The sequence below is a fragment of the Hyaena hyaena genome, unplaced genomic scaffold (assembly GCF_003009895.1).
Source record: "Hyaena hyaena isolate Hyena2069 unplaced genomic scaffold, ASM300989v1 scaffold_79, whole genome shotgun sequence".
Classification (NCBI taxonomy): Eukaryota; Metazoa; Chordata; class Mammalia; order Carnivora; family Hyaenidae; genus Hyaena; species Hyaena hyaena.
In genome coordinates this window covers 2074122-2090293 of record NW_024080711.1, presented here as the reverse complement: position 1 = coordinate 2090293, position 16172 = coordinate 2074122, and the positions used below count along the sequence as shown (strand labels likewise).

Sequence of the window (16172 nt, the reverse complement as noted above, 5' to 3'; positions counted from 1 at the left end):
TAGATTTTGAGTTTGTGTTCTTTTCATAGGATCCTACTTTTCATAGGATATGACAGGATAGCATGTTTGAAAAATTGAAGCTATTATTTAATGAGTAGCCTATTTTATTAACGTGTAAATTATTTCAGTTAAAATCCTGGTGTATAATAATACTATTTCACTTTTGAACCTGTAGCCTATTCATAATCCCTTTTTTCTCCTCTGCTTCTTTTGAATCTGTTAAATTAAAAATACTCCATGTCTTTCTCTCTGGTTTAAAATGAGAGCTAGTATTCCTAGGCTGCTAAAATTAGATATTGGGCTTTAACAACAATAAGTGCTACATGGAAAATAAAGTGCTCAGAGTAATAAAAAGGTAATTTTTAAAATATTCTGTAGGCAATGAGGAAAGGTCTACTGGATGTGCTGCCAAAGAATTCATTAGAAGATTTAACAGCAGAAGATTTTAGACTTTTGGTAAATGGCTGTGGTGAAGTTAATGTGCAAATGTTGATCAGTTTCACCTCTTTCAATGATGAATCAGGTAGGAAATTTTTTGAATGTTTATTTAAGGAATCTACTAGATAGATAAATTTACAGGGCTTAGAAATGCTGTATAACTCAGGTGTTCAAGGCTTTTTGTCTAAATTTTTAAGATATTATTGAACTATGATGGCTTAGCATTAGGTTGTTTTTAATCTTTGTTTAATATTTCTAGGTTTTAAAGAGTATATGGTTTAGTATGAATACAAGTAAAACTTCTTTGTGGTGAGCAGCTATGTAAACAGATTTTTGTATGCTAAGAAAAAATAGCCTTTCCCAATTCCTAATCTCTCTTGGGCTCTCTAATTAAAGAATTTGCTTTGTAGAACTGTACCCAAAGCTCACTCATAAAGATCTAATAGCATACAAACAAAAGGAAAGTCCAGAAAGAGTAACAGGAGGTAGTGATATTCCTTGTAGAATAACATTTACTATCAGCCCCTGACTTTCTGTAACACTTTGTCTTCAAAGTCCTGTAGCCTAGGAATAGAATTTTAGCTGTGACCATACCGTAAGATACCGAAAGCTTCAAGAAATTCCTTATGAGAGGATTACACCTATAGTCCAAAATTATTGCATACATGAAGGTACTGATTTTCCCCCTTTATATTTTGCAAACAGCTTCAGCTAAATTATAGCAAGTTAAATTTGGATAAATTTTCTTGTTTTTTCTTTATGCTTGGCAACATATAGATTCATTGTATAATAGTTTTTGTGCTATTTAACAATTTGTCTCATTTACAAACCTAAGACCTAAGAGTAGAAAATAAATACCTAAGGCCCCTCCAAATATGATCCTCAGATAAGCATCATCAGTATCATTTAGAAGTAGTTTTAGAAATAGAGAATTTTGGTTCTTTTTCCTCCCTTTTCCCAGACCTAGTAGATGAGAATCTGCATCTTAAAAAGATCCCCAAGTAATTAGTAAACTCATTACAATTTGTGAAGCACTGGTGTAAGTTCAGCAGGTAGAATTAAAGTAAGTGATTATTAATTTTGAGGCTGATGATCCATTTTTCTTGATCATCTTAAGTCAGGACTGACTAATGAACTTTTACATTATGCAAGTGGTCCTAATTTCCTGTATTAGGAATTAAACCCCTGATCCTTAGTAACAATTTTATAAGAAGCAGTGTTTTAAAGTAATAATTGGTATAGTATATTGGATTTATATTCTTCGTAGGAGAAAATGCTGAGAAGCTCTTGCAGTTCAAGCGTTGGTTCTGGTCAATAGTAGAGAAGATGAGCATGACAGAACGACAAGATCTTGTAAGTTGAAATTTTTACAAAATTTGCAAAAGAAAATATGAAATGTTAAAATACTCTTGTGTGATAACCTTTTAAGTTTCTAATGGTCATTTTCATTTTGGTTAAGTAAATTATAGAAGGTCAGAAATATAAGGCAGTTTTGGTTTTTCTACTCTAGAACTGAAAACCTGAAGTATTAATAAAGCCATAAGCAGAATGAAATGCATTTAGTTATTGATATGCTGTCCTTAGTCCCAGAAGATAATACCAGTTGATGTGTCTTTTTCCCTATAGTGCTTACATATGCTAGCTGCTCCCTTTATTTATCCTTAATCCTTTTGACCAGTGGCAAGCATTTGCAAAATTTCTGAATAGTATCTTGATTGCTCTCTGTATACTGTACTAGGAATAGAGCAGCTTATGTATTGTTTGATTTTAAACTTAATATAAACTTTGATCATAGTGAAAAGCCTACCAGGTCAGTGGAATCTGTATCCATTGTTGAGTATATCCATAGCCAGGTCAACCTGTCCATCAGTCTTGAAAGGCAGTCTTCACCAGACTTTCTTTTAGAAACTTTCCTTACCCAGAAAATCCCAGAGATCCTTTCTACCATATTCCTTATGGTTCCCTGCCGAACCGGCCTTAGTTCTCAGTAACTAAAAACCACACTACTTGTGGAACATATAACAAAAATCCAATTTCCAGATATATTCTCCAGTTTTATTTGAGAGAGGGGAAATGGTTGTATGGAAAAGCACAAAACTTGGCAGTTTCCCGTTTATCTTCACCTCAGGCAGTAACTTATTTTGGGGGGCTGAGGGAAGGGTCTGCATTTAACACTTAATTTTTTAAAAATTTTTTATTAAAAAAATTTTTAAACATTATTCATTTATTTTTGAGAGACAGAGCATCAGTGGGGGAGGGGCAGAGAGAGAGAGCAGGGGAGACACAGAATATGAAGCAGGCTCTAAGCTGTCAGCACAGAGCCATGGAGCTTGAACCCACAAACCATGAGATCATGACCTGAGCTGAAATCATATGCTTAACCGACTGAACCACCCAGGTGCCCTGCACTGCTTAATTTTTAAATGATCCTAAGAGCCTTCCAATATTTCTGCACTATAGTGAGACAGATTGTTCAGTAGTCCTAACTCTTAGGACCCTAAAGTTTCTCCCAGTGCATGGTTTCAGGACTACCTGTACTCAGTTTTTTGATCCAGGTATCTTGTTTCTGTATGAGCCCATTATCGGTTCTGTAAGACCTATCAAAAACAGAAATAGAAATGATTGGCTATCTGGTATAAATTCTAAACTGTAACGGACTAGTTTTCTTTTTGACTATTCCCTGGTATTTCTGTTTTTAAACCAATAATATATCCTTAGTCCTGTCAGTCAAGTTAAATTTCACTGCAGTTTCTGCCTTCTACTGAAAGAAAAATTTGCTAACTATTCAATCTTTAAAATGAAAGATCTGGGGTGCCTGTGTGGCTCAGTCGGTTTAGCCTCTGACTTCGGCTTAGGTCACGATCTCACGGTTCGTGCCCCACATTGGGCTTTGTACTGACAGTTCAGAGCCTGGAGCCTGTTTCATACTGTGTCTCCCTCTCTCTGCCCCTCCCCCACTCTCTCTCTCAAAATTGAATAAATGTTAAACAAATATTTTTAAAAATTAAAAAATGAAAGATCTCCCTTTGTAAAGGGCCTCAGGATTTCCTATTAACAGCTTTAATTTGAGTCCTATTTAATAGGGTTTAAGCAGTATATCAAAAGGTTTCCCCCTCCTCTTTTGGGAAGGATGCTTCACAGTTGTTGGTTTTATTCTGATGTACCTGAGGAGAAAAACTGAAGGACATTACAGACCATTCAGAGCAAACTATTCTTCCTTGAATTACTAGTCCTGCAAATTATAGGGATTTTTTTCAGTTACTGGGTGAGAGAGGCACAGTTCACTAGTAAAAGTTCTGAAAATCCTGTAGTAGTTCTTTTCTTCCAGCTTCTTGACTGTCCAGCAATGGTAGTTATCTAACCTGGCTAACCATATTCATCCTCAGAGAAACATTTTACATTAACTTTGTCCTTTTTTAACCCATAAAATGAGTGGATTGGACCAGCTTTATCTCTAGAGCATCTTTCAGTCCTTTTTTAATAAAGTTCTTTGTTGGGGGGACGCCTAGGTGGCTCAGTCAAGTTAAGCGTCTGACTTTGGCTCCGGTCATGATCTCATGGCTTGAGTTCGAGCCCACATTGGGCTCTGTGCTGACGCTCGGAGCCTGCTTCAGATTCTGTGTCTTCTTCTGTCTCTCCTCCCACCCCCCTCCCCCAAAAAAACCCCCAAACATTTAAAAAAAATATATATATATATTCAAAGATTATATAATTATTCTTCGGATATCTATCTATCTATCTATCTATCGTTCTTTGAAGATTTTGTAGACCCTGACTCTTAGCCGGGGTTCTTTTTCTGCCCCCTTCTATAGAACTTAGAGGAGATTTCTCATAAAACCATTCTTTAGGAAAGCAAAACATTGTGGGGGTTAAGGGCACCAATCTACCACACATTTGAAAATCTACTAAATTAAAGTTTTAGTAAATAGTCTATTACACATATTTTGTATTTTATATGTATTACATATGTTAAGTTTTTATTTTTAAATTTTTTTAATGTTTATTTTTGAGAGAGCAGCAGAGGGCAAGTGGTGAGGAAGGGGGCAAAGAGTGAGGGAGCACAGAATCTGAAACAGGCTCCGGGCTCTGAGCCATCAGCACAGAGCCTAATGCGGGGCTCAAACTCATAAAGTCAGGATCATGACCTAGGTTGAAGTTGGACGCTTAAGCAACTGAGCCACCCAGGTGTCCCTAAGTTTTTAATTTTAAGAGGGAAAGGGAGAACAAGTACGGGACCGGCAGAGAGAGAATCCCAAGCAGGCTCCATACTGTCAGCGCAGAGCCCAGTACAGGGCTTGATTTCACAAACTGTAAGATCATGACCTGAGCCTAAATCAAGAGTTGGACACTTAAGTGACTGAGCCACCCAGGCGCCCTATGTAACTGTATTCTTAAACTACAAAAAATGTTACAAAAATCATAAGGAAAATACATATATAATATCGTATTTATTTAAAAAAATTGCCTGTAGGCACCTGGTTGGTTCAGGTTGTTGGAACATGAGACTCTTGTTTATTCTAGCCCTATGTTGCATGTAAAGATTACTTAAAATCTTTTCTGTGTGGAATTTGAGAAACTTAACAGGATCATAGAAGAAGGAAAAATAAGATAAACACAGGGAGGCAAACCATAAGAGACTTTTTTTTTAGAAAATAATTTTTGAGAGCACAAGCAGTGGAGGGGCAGAGAGGGAGATAGAATCTGAAGCTGGCTCAAGGCTCTGAGCTGCAGTGCAGAGCCTGACGTGGGGCTTGAACCCACGAACTGAGCCTTTAAATTTTTCTTTAGAGAGCTTGTGTCCTATTTCCACTAAAAGATACTCTGGAATTTAGCCACTGGAAAGGCTTACAGAGAAACTGAGGCCCTGAAATAGTCACTTTTCTACATACCTGATACTTTCTTCACTTTTGACCCTGAACCTTTCTTTTTCAGTACAAGAAATGAATTTTCAAAAACAATTTTTTTAATGTTTATTTTTGAGATCGAGACAGAACACAAGCCAGGGAGCGGCAGAGAGAGAGGTAGATACAGAATCTGAAGCAGGCTCTAGGCTCTGAGCTGTCAGCACAGAGCCCTATGCAGGGTTTGAATCCACGAGCTGTAACCTCATGACCTGAGCTGAAGTCAGACACTTAACTGACTGAGTCACCCAGGCGCCCCAGGACAAGAAATAAGTTTAAAACCTCATTCAGATTCATATCCCTCTGTAGGTTTTAAGTAAGAATTGGATTCCATGTAGATTTTGCCAGAGTTCATGTTAATCTGTTAAAAGCCAAACTTGTAATTATCATACTCCTGTTTAGGTTTACTTTTGGACATCAAGCCCATCATTACCAGCCAGTGAAGAAGGATTTCAGCCTATGCCCTCAATCACAATAAGACCACCAGATGACCAACATCTTCCTACCGCAAACACTTGTATTTCTCGACTTTACGTCCCACTCTATTCCTCTAAACAGATTCTCAAACAGAAGTTGCTACTCGCCATTAAGACCAAGAATTTTGGTTTTGTGTAGAGTATAAAAAGTGTGTATTGCTGTGTAATATTACTAGCTAATTTTGTAGATTTTTTTCCATTTGTCTATAAAAGTTTATGGAAGTTAATGCTGTCACACCCCTGGTGGTACCTTAAAGAGATTAAATGCAAACATTCCTTGCTGAGTTTGTAGCCTAAAGGCCTGAGGAGCACTAGCAACTTTTTGACTATAATGGTTTGCTAGTCAACAACTTCTGGGTCTAACCCCAGCCAAAGATGACAGCAGAACAACATAATTTACACTGTGATTTATCTTTTTGCTGAGGGGAAAAATGTAAAATGTTCTGAAAATTCACTGCTGCCTTTGTGGAAAGTGTTTCAGCAAAGGTTCTTGTATAGAGGGAATAGGGAATTTCCAAATAAAAAATTAAGTATGTTCTGTGTTTTCATTTTAACTTTTTTTATGGTGTTTAATTTGTGGTTGGCTGCAATTGTGTATCATGTATATGGAACTTGTACAAAGTTCTGGACATTCAGATCTTAGAGATGAAATCACTTTTACCTATGAAAACCACTTTTATTGCGGTTTATTTTAGCTGCATTGAGCTCTAGGATATTAAATGATATCACTAATATTTTGCATGTAATTTGTTCAATTGAGTAAGGGCACTTTTTTTGTACATATGGGGCCAATGCACAATACTTTATCACAATCAACCTTTTTTTCTTTGTATCCCTATTTCAATGAGCAGTCAGTCAGGAGGTTACTGCACTTCAGTTCTAACTAGACATTTGTACTAAGGTATTTCAGTTATGTAAACTCAGCCTGGGCACTTTCTGATAACTGTAAAATGTTTTATAAGATCATGATTATTGAAGATACATTTTGGAAAATTTTAAATGTTCGTGAGCAGCTTAACTACTTTTGTATCTAGCCTTTTTTAAGTATCTTGTTACATTTACTTTTTTAAATAAAGAAATTACAGAAGAAATGTCAAGTAATATTGAAGAAATAATAGTTTTTATTTATGTAGTTGTACATTTTTAAACTAAGGGTAATACACCAACATGGTTATGTGCATAAAAATTTTTGATTTAAAGAACTGAAAGTTTATATACACATGGACTATAAGAAAGAGAAGTAAATCAGTCCACATTTTACAGTTAGCAGAGAATCCTGAATGGCACTGGCCAGGCCACCTTTTCTTTTTTACAAATGAGGGACGTGAAGTGTGACGCTTACTTGGCATAGGAAGTTAACTCACTCACTTATACTTAGTAACTAAGTGACAGGATCTTTTTTGATGACCCATTAATTATGTAGCTTAGTACCAATCTCTAAATTCTTATGGTTTTAGTAGCTTTACTCAGTGGCATAAAGAACACTGTTTTCTTCACTAAGTCTTCAAAAAGTGACTTAACACTAGTCACTTTACATGTTGAAAATGAGTAAAATTCTCTGAAATCTCTACCTTTCAATTCCTTTTGAGGACTCCTAGCCTTTGGGATGTTTTTCATGTTCAAAGGCGCTGTGCTTTCATTATAGAACTTCCTGCAGAAGACTGAACCATGTGATATTCTAAGCCCTGCTGACACAAATATTAAAAACTAAAATGATAGTAGTGAAACTCATTGTATTACTTAAAAGTTACACAATATGCTGTATTGGACTTGTGTAAATTAACCAAAGGTTATTTTACAAAGTGAGACATTGGTTTTTATGTCTAAATGCTATTTCTGAGTAAATGAAATAGTAATTAGATTAAGAGCTAATTATCATCAGTGTGTCTGAAAGAGAGAAAATTTATTTATCATCTTAACTTCTGTATGCACATGATGGGATTGATAAAATATTAAATGAAAACAAACTAGATATGATTAGGACATTTGAAACCCTAATTGTGAACTTATTTTTAATAGTTATTGAAAGAATGAAAATATTTAAAATAATGCACAATGTCTTAAGTCTTCCTAAATCAAGATTTTGGTTAAATGCTTTTAGGACGATTAAAAGCAGAGTTTTTTTTTTTTTTTTTTTTAAGTAAAGCATAAAATGGTTCTAAATGGAAAATAAAGTCATGTAAAATAAAGTTCTCTTTTGGTCTTGTTTAGTGATTAAATCTAATAGAATTGAAAAAATTTAGGAAGAGAAGACCAAGAATGAACTTTACAAATGGGGTTTTCAATATTTTGCTATTTTTACCCTTTTTTCCACTATTCATCTGAATATGTTGACTATCCAGTATAGTAGTAGCTTACTGAGACAGACTTGAGGTTTTTGATAGTATGATATCAATCACCAGTACTTAAGATGATTAATTTTGTCTGTTTAAAGGTAGCCAGTGATTTCTAGGTCTGAACTCCAACCGATCTTCCTTTGAGGTAGTAGTTCCCATGCTACTCTATGCATAAGATTCCCTGGTAGAGCTTGTTACTGCAGATTTCCTAATCTTTGCCCATCCTTTCAATCATATTCTGATTCAGTAAACCTTAAGTGGAATACAGAAACCTTTATTCTTAAAACAGAATCCCAGGTGATTTTGACACTTCATCCAAAGAGCATTCTTTTTCATGAATGTAAATCTCCCTTTTGGTAAGCTCCTTAGACCCAAACTTTTCCTACTTATAGCTTATGGAAAAGTACTGCTGTTAATCCGGATTAGTTTCTTCCTACTAAAGGACTTGGTGGAAGTGCCTTCAATAGATGATTAAAAGTATTTTCAATGTTTACATTAACCTAAGTGGGTAGGCATGGATAGAGATAAATTCTTCTCTAAACATTTGGTTATGGTAGAGATGTATTTAAAATGTGACTTGTCTATTCATCTTAAGATACTTTAAAAGCAAATTATGTTACCTCTTAGAATTAAAAAATTTAACTGCATTGCTAGGACTGTGCAACATGAAACTTCTCTTAGCTTTTATTGAGTATTTCCTGTGTGCCAGGCACTTTGTCAAGTGCTTTACATATAGTATTTCATTTTATCCTTTGAGATCGGGGCTATTGCCGTCCTCACAGACAGGAAACTAGACACAGGTTAAACAACTTGTTCCAGTTTACACAGCTAATAAGTGCTGGAGTGAGATATTCTGGAGCTTGCATTCCTAAACACTGGGCTATAGTATTTTGTGGAAGGTATGATTATAAGCAAGTGAATTGGTCACTAAGGGTTCTGATACCCAGTTCATGTATGTGTATGCACTTGTGTGTATACATGTGTGTATAGGGGATTTCTACCATACCACCAATCATTGGGCTGTACTATTTTGTGGAAGGTATGCTTATAAGCAAATTGGTCATTAAGGGTCCTGATACCCAATACGTACGTACGTACGTGTGTGTGTGGGGGGGGGGATTTCCTCCATATCACCAAGCAATGCACCAATACAAGCACAATTTAACTCATTCTGACACAATCTACCTGGAAATAGCGTCAGATTCCACAGGTTAAGGGCGCAGTCCCACAAGACTGCCCTTCACTTCAGATACCAATTGCAAGCCCAAGTTGTTACTGTAGTTGTGACTGGCTAGCTGTAAACCAGAGGTTCCTATGAACCCCTCCTTGGGTATTAATGATCTCTAGAGTGGCTCACCAAATTTGGAGATCACTGGTTTATCATAAAAGGATATCTCAGAACAACCAGATGGAAGATGAGCATTGGACAAAGCATATATTAAAGGGTGTGGAGCTTCCATGCCCTCAGAGATTGCAACTTCCTGCATCTCCATATGTTCACCAACCTGGAAGCTCCTTGAACCCTTTGGGTTTTTATGGAGGCTTCCTTACATAGACTTACTCATTGGCCATTGATGATCGATTCAACCTTCTAATACCTCTCTCCTCTCCAGAAGTGTGTGTGTGTGTACATGGCAAAGTGAGACTGAAAGTTCCGACCCTGTAATCACATGGGATCCCCTGGCAACTAGCTCCCATACTTAGTGGTCCAGAAGTATCAATATAACAAAAGATCCTTGTACTACTCTCCTTACTTAAATTCCAAGGATTTTAGGAGCTCTGTGCCAGGAAGGGAGACAAAAACCGAAATATGTATTTCTTAAATCACAGGCCACTCCTGGGTCTTCAAATGTGGATCTTTTATAGCAAAACAATCCTAAAGTTCAAAAGATACCGGCACATTACTAGAATCCCATTCAGTCATTAATAACTAGTCCATCATCAATCACATCATGAAAAATAATTCCCGGGGCGAGACCACTCAGGTTTGCAAGCTTCCATTGTATCTTGTCAGGTTCCAGAAACAGGAGTGGTGTTAGAAATGCCTTCACCCTTTCAGGCAGCTGGTATCATCAAGCTAAGAGATCATATGGTCACTTGCTCTGAGCCTCTTCTAGATGTTCATGTAATAATGGATTTCCCTTATTACATAAACCATTTATTCATCCTTTTACCCACAGCTACTAATTTTCTTTCTCTCCATTTATATCCAAACTTTTTTAACTTTGGAAGAGTCATTAGGTTTGGCCACTGTGCTTGTCTAGATTGCAGGCACCAATAGTGCTCTAGCAAGTCCCTTCCCTCAAGTCCAATTCTGTTCAGATAAGGTAAGGTTACACAAGTGTAAAACAAATGGACTATTTTTATGCTCAGGCAATATAGCTGAATTCAGTTAGCCTCAATTTGGAAAATGGGGTGAAGGTACATCCTGCCTCATCAGGCCTTTAGGAATTGTGACATAAAGTTTAAAAGCACAGTTACAGTCTCTTGCTTAAGAATCACCCCCTGCTTCTAGTCCTTACAGTTGCAATAGGCCTGAGCTATGCATCAAGTTGGAGGAAAAAAAGTGTAAGTGATGTGAGGAAGAAAGAATATCCGCACCTTCCCCCAGCCTCTCTTCCCCAGATCCAAGAGAAAAACACAAATCTATCTAGTAGGGACGCTCCTTAGCCCCACTCTCGTTAATGTTGAATGTCAGCACATAACTCATAAAAGCACTTAAGCCAGCCCTTCATCCCTTTACTTGCCCATTTTAGACAACCAATATTTTAACTGCCCATTCCAATCCTCTATCAAAATATTTCTCTGAGGGGGAATATCTCCCATTGTTAGATATTATGGGCTATAAAGTATGTTTGTTTCCTAGTCTGAAGAAATGACAGCTAGTTATCTGAATCAGTGCAATATTTGTCCTGGTTCTTTCATAATACTCTGAGCACCTGCATCTACCACTGTGTATGCAAAGCCCATTCCACAGTCAGGATCTATTCCTGTCAGGACCCGTCTGTAGCCCCCACAGCTACCAGCACTGGTCTGACTTGCCATCTATGTTCAGGGCCATCCAACCGGAGAACCTGCTAGTCTCTGCCTTTGCAGTCTCTTGTTTGCAGACAGAATAGCTCTTAGTGGCATTCTGTGCCTCAGAAGGTACAAGGGGGAAAGATTTAGATTCATCCCATCTCCTCCTCGCTGCAGTACCCCCACATCCATCCATCTCATGGATCCAGGTGGCTGTCTCAAGTGAGCACACAGGAATACCTGCTGGTTGATTCTAGTCACTTTCCAAACCTGGAAGGGAATTCTGATGGGAATCAACATGTTCTGCTTTAATTCATTCCTCCAATTTCCACAGGACTATGCTCTGTGTAGCCATATCCATATGCGGATACTGGCTATTGGCCACTGGCCAGAAGTCAGTAAAAACCCAAATTTAGGGACTTTTACATTGTTCAATTTTTCCATCACTGCTAGGAAAATAGCATGCAATACAGCACAACAAGACTGATGTGTTTTTAACTTCTTTAATCAGAGTGGAAGCTTTCCAAACAGAATGTTATCCATTTACCCTGCAACTGCCATCCAAAGACTAAGTGGCTCTTTGTTGGTCAGTCAATAGCTGTCTGTAGGGTACTATCTAAGTGACAGTAAAATCCACACAGTTCCAGAGTCATTCCTATGGAATAAGAGCCTCCTTTCTTGTAAGTATCGCCTCTTTGCATTCCCCAGGCAGCATGGTCCTGCATAAACCATTTCCATTTTATTATGGAAACTTTCTGGGCATTATCATCTCCATCAGAGAGTTTCCTAGACATCACCTAAAACATGTGGCTATTTCAGGTTTCAAGATCATGTTAGGCCTTCAGTCATGGGAATAGCTTCAGTAAATAATGTCAGAGAGAAGGTAGTAAATGCCCCTCAAATGAAAATTCTCTTGTTCAAAATCCCAGTGGTCGACCTTAGGAGGCACTCACAGCTTCCTGCCATAAGCCCCAGTCTACACTCCACAGAGGGCTACCGCACAGAGAATGTGACCCTACCAGCACTCCAGTATCTCTTCCACACTGTGCGGACTCAGGCAACCTTATCGGCTGCCACTTGACACATCCAATTAACATTGCTTAAAGAGTGGATTTATATGCCTTCTGGTTTATAGTATGAGGTAGGGAAAACGTTCTCCATGAGATACAACATCCATCCCCAAATACACTCAAGTAAAAGAGACACAACCACTTCTCATAAAGCCTGTTCAAACATACCAATTCTTCTACAAACTTTTACTGTAATTCCACCAACTCCTATATTCCTAACTACAGTCTCCATTAGGATTTCGTCGACAAGTTTTGGTTTAGAAAGTGTTTTGCAGCCGGACATAATATCATTCCCATGAAACATCCAGGTAATGGAGACACAACTTTACAAACTTTCCCCAACTTATGACAGTTTAACTTACGATTTTTCAACCTCATGAGGGTGTAAAAGTGACATGCATCAAGTAGAAACTACTTCAAATTTTGATTTTGGGTTTTTTCCCAGGGCTAGTGGTATATGGGAATGATGCTCCCTTGTGATACTGGACAGTGGCAGGGAGCACAGTGGCTCCCAGTCAGCTGTGTGATCACCAGGGTAAATCACCAATACACTTACAGCCATTCTGTACCCATACAATCGCACTGTTTTTCATTTTCAGTATAACACTCATTAAATTGTGTGAGATATTCAACACTATTATAAAATAATAAATGATTTTGCCCAACTGTAGGCTCATGTAAAGTGTTCTAAACACATTTAGGGTAGGCTAGGCTGAGCTCTGATTTTTGGCAGGTTGGATCAATTAAATGCATTTTTACTTACATTTTCAACTTAGGATGGGCTTATCAGAACATAACCCCATTGTAAGTCAAGGAAGATTTGTTTATAACACCTGCTTAAGCATTCCAACTTTCATAATCCTGCCAACCAGGAGTCAGGGCTTCACCAATGAGTTTTAGTATCACAGTTCAAGGGACCCCTGTACCTAGGAGTCCTGAAAACTTTTCATCTCATCATTTCACTCACTCTTGTACAAAAGACTGGATCTCCAGTGAGACGTGGAGCCAAGAAACCCTGGCCCCTTTGTTAATCCTTAATTTAACCAACCCCTCTAACTCCTGCCTGAAGTGATTCCTGACCAAGTTTCTCAGTAATCTCTATCTTCTTGCTTTTTAAATTTCTCGAAGTATGGATAAATAGAGTGGGGGAATCAATAGGGACTCCATTTGGCCCACCCAAGCTCAGGTAGTGCTGTATTAAAAGCTCTGTTTTAACCCCATTGGTGTCCATTTTATTCATCCCATTTTTTAATAAACATCTGAAGATTTCTACCCTGCTGGGAAAAATCCCCTCTCCCTCTTGACTCCTCTTTGTTTTCCCCTATCAATATTTGTTTTATTCACTTTATTTCTTAATAATCATATAAGAACATCCACCTAGTTGGGAAGAGTCTTTTGACATTCTCTTCGGCCTTTTACCATTCCCTTGTTAATTGACCTAATGTTTTTATTAACATCTGTAAGACCCAAGAGGGGCAGCTGGGACAGTAAATTTGATAAGCCTTCCTTAAACTATTTTTTTTTGTTTTTTTTTTTTTGTTTTGCAGCAATAGAGTTATATGGGGTACCCATGTGAAAGGATCCCCTTGAACCTGGATATCAGGCATATTTAGTGGGTAAATAACCCAATCATTATAAAGCCAATCCCACATGGCTTGAATGGGATGCATATCAGCTGCTTCATCTGGGGTGCTTCGCTTGGCAATCCTAGGGGGAGAAGGACAAGTCCCCCTTCTCGGGGTAAAGGGAACTTACAGTGGCTTTTATATAGTTTGCCAGGCTGGCTGTTCCTTCAGGAATAACCCCCTATGTGTGTATGGCCACCTGTGATTGTTCCATAGTGAGCTCTGAGTCCTGTATCAACCCAAACATGGTCTTCCATCCTGCAGCACTCAAAAGCAAAGACACAGCCCCCCAATTTGTTACTCTCACAATCCATTTCAGTAAAGATCCCTCAGGAAGCCAATGATACCGATTCACAAAGTGAAACAACTCCTTCACAGCATATACTCCCTGGTTTAAGATTTCTTGGTTTTGTCCTCCTGAAACCGACACATTAACAAATGCTTGAACTTTCTACCTTAAAGAAACTTTGGATAACTTGAGCGATTTATGAACCTGTTTTGCAGAAGTTGACTAATGAGACTAGCTAAGACTGGAGCAACCAGGAAGAATTCTTGCAGTTGCACAGAAGGCACCAAGAGTGAATGAAAGGAACCTCTATGATGACACACCCCAAGATCTCTACCCCACTGTTAGTCACACTTATGCTGCCATAATGTAAACAGATATCCCAGGAAGAGACATGATTCCTGAATGCACACGCTCAGAAATGAGGACACTGTCTTTTTCCCCCTATATTTAATCAGCATATTCCACATCCTGACCTTATCTTTAAACACTTCAAACCCCAACCCTTGGTGGGGTGTGGATTTGAGGCTTGCTCTCCCATCACCTCGTTTGTCTGTCTCCCAAATAAATTCTTTCCTGGCTGTGTACTCAATGTCTCAGTGATTGGCTTTGTTGCATGTCAGACAAACTTGGGTTTCACTACACTCCCCATGCACTGACTACCTTCCTGGTGACCACAGGTCTTAGAGGTACTTTCTGTTGCCCCTGAGTAATTTTTTTCTTCTCTCAGTGGCTTTCAGGCAAGTGGCCAAAGCACAGAGCCTAATATGAGCTTGGTTTACCATCAATGCCCTACCCAGTACTTGCTGATAATTTCATTTTACCTATTATAGTAACAATAGCCAAAAGATTATATATGTTAGAAAATAATAAACATACGAGGTCCAAAAACAAGTCACTTGTGCTAAGCCCACATCACCAAACCAAGGCTTAAAACCTAACCCAACTGCAGTTTCAACATTCTTCAGCAATGTAACACTCAGTATAAAATTTTCTGGTCAGTACCAGTGAGGTAATCTCCACATAACCCGTTACATCCCTCAAAAGAAAAAGAGGTAATCTGCTCTTTCCTATGACTTCCCCCTACTACCTAGAAAAGCCTTCCATCTAGCTAGGTGGAGTACTAAGCTCCTTGGAGCTCCTTTCTATTTGCTAGATGGGATGCTGCCCAATTAATAAATCATGGAATAAAGCCAATTAGACCTTCAAATTTACACAGGTGGATTTTGTTATTTAACAGATATGGTAGCAGTAACAGTATCCAAAGCAATGCTAATAACATCATTCAGAAAAATGAGAAACTCAGACGTAGTAACTGTGAGCCCCTTTTTAGAATTCTTGGTGTTTCTGGGGTGCCTGGGTGGTTCAGTCGGTTAAGCGTCTGACTTTGGCTCGAGTCATGATCTCACAGTTCATGGGTTTGAGCCCCTGCATCAGGCTCTATGCTGACAGCTCAGAGCCTGGAGCCTGCTTTGGATTCTTTGTCTCCCTCTCTCTCTCTGCCCCTTCACACTTTGTCTCTGTCTCTTTCTCAAAAATAAACAAACATTAAAAATTTTTTAATTAAAAAAAAAGAATTCTTGGTGTTTCTGAGGGCTAAGGGTAAGTTTTTGTAGGTTCTGAGCTCGTCTCTCAGCATTGAGCTCTGGATCTAATTGGCTTTCCAGTACTGGGCAAGTCAACTTAAAATGGCAGACGGTTCTGCCTAGAGGTAAGCCCCTAGGCTTTCAGACCACAATTCCCAGGTTTTTGAATGGAACATCTCTAGCCCTTAATTCTGTCCTGAGATCCACATGGGAACTGTTAGTGACAGTTTGCAGCTCTCCATTCAGGTAGAGAGCCCCCAATTCAAAGTTCCCAATTGTTGAGGTCTGCTGGTTCAATTCTTTCCCTAATCCCCAGATTCCATACTGAAAACTACTGGTGGTTACTGGCTAGAGTTGGACTGGGTCCAACTTAAAACCAGACTGAATTCAAAATTGGACTGGATCTGATTTAAACAGGACTGGATCCAGGATAAGG

General features: G+C 38.3%; 1 protein-coding gene across 5 annotated transcripts in view; it reads left to right on the top strand.

The window, feature by feature from the left end:
- The window catches only part of UBR5 (ubiquitin protein ligase E3 component n-recognin 5), a 137374-nt gene extending 130458 nt beyond the window's left edge, over positions 1-6916 (top strand). For all 5 annotated transcript variants that reach the window (XM_039233839.1, XM_039233838.1, XM_039233840.1 and 2 more), the window contains exons 57-59: positions 379-523; positions 1706-1791; positions 5742-6916. In XM_039233839.1, coding sequence (XP_039089770.1) covers positions 379-523; positions 1706-1791; positions 5742-5954 — 444 coding nt within the window. In that variant the 3' untranslated portion in view covers positions 5955-6916. The remainder of the gene's footprint in view (positions 1-378; positions 524-1705; positions 1792-5741) is intronic.
- The last annotated feature ends 9256 nt before the right edge of the window (positions 6917-16172 follow it).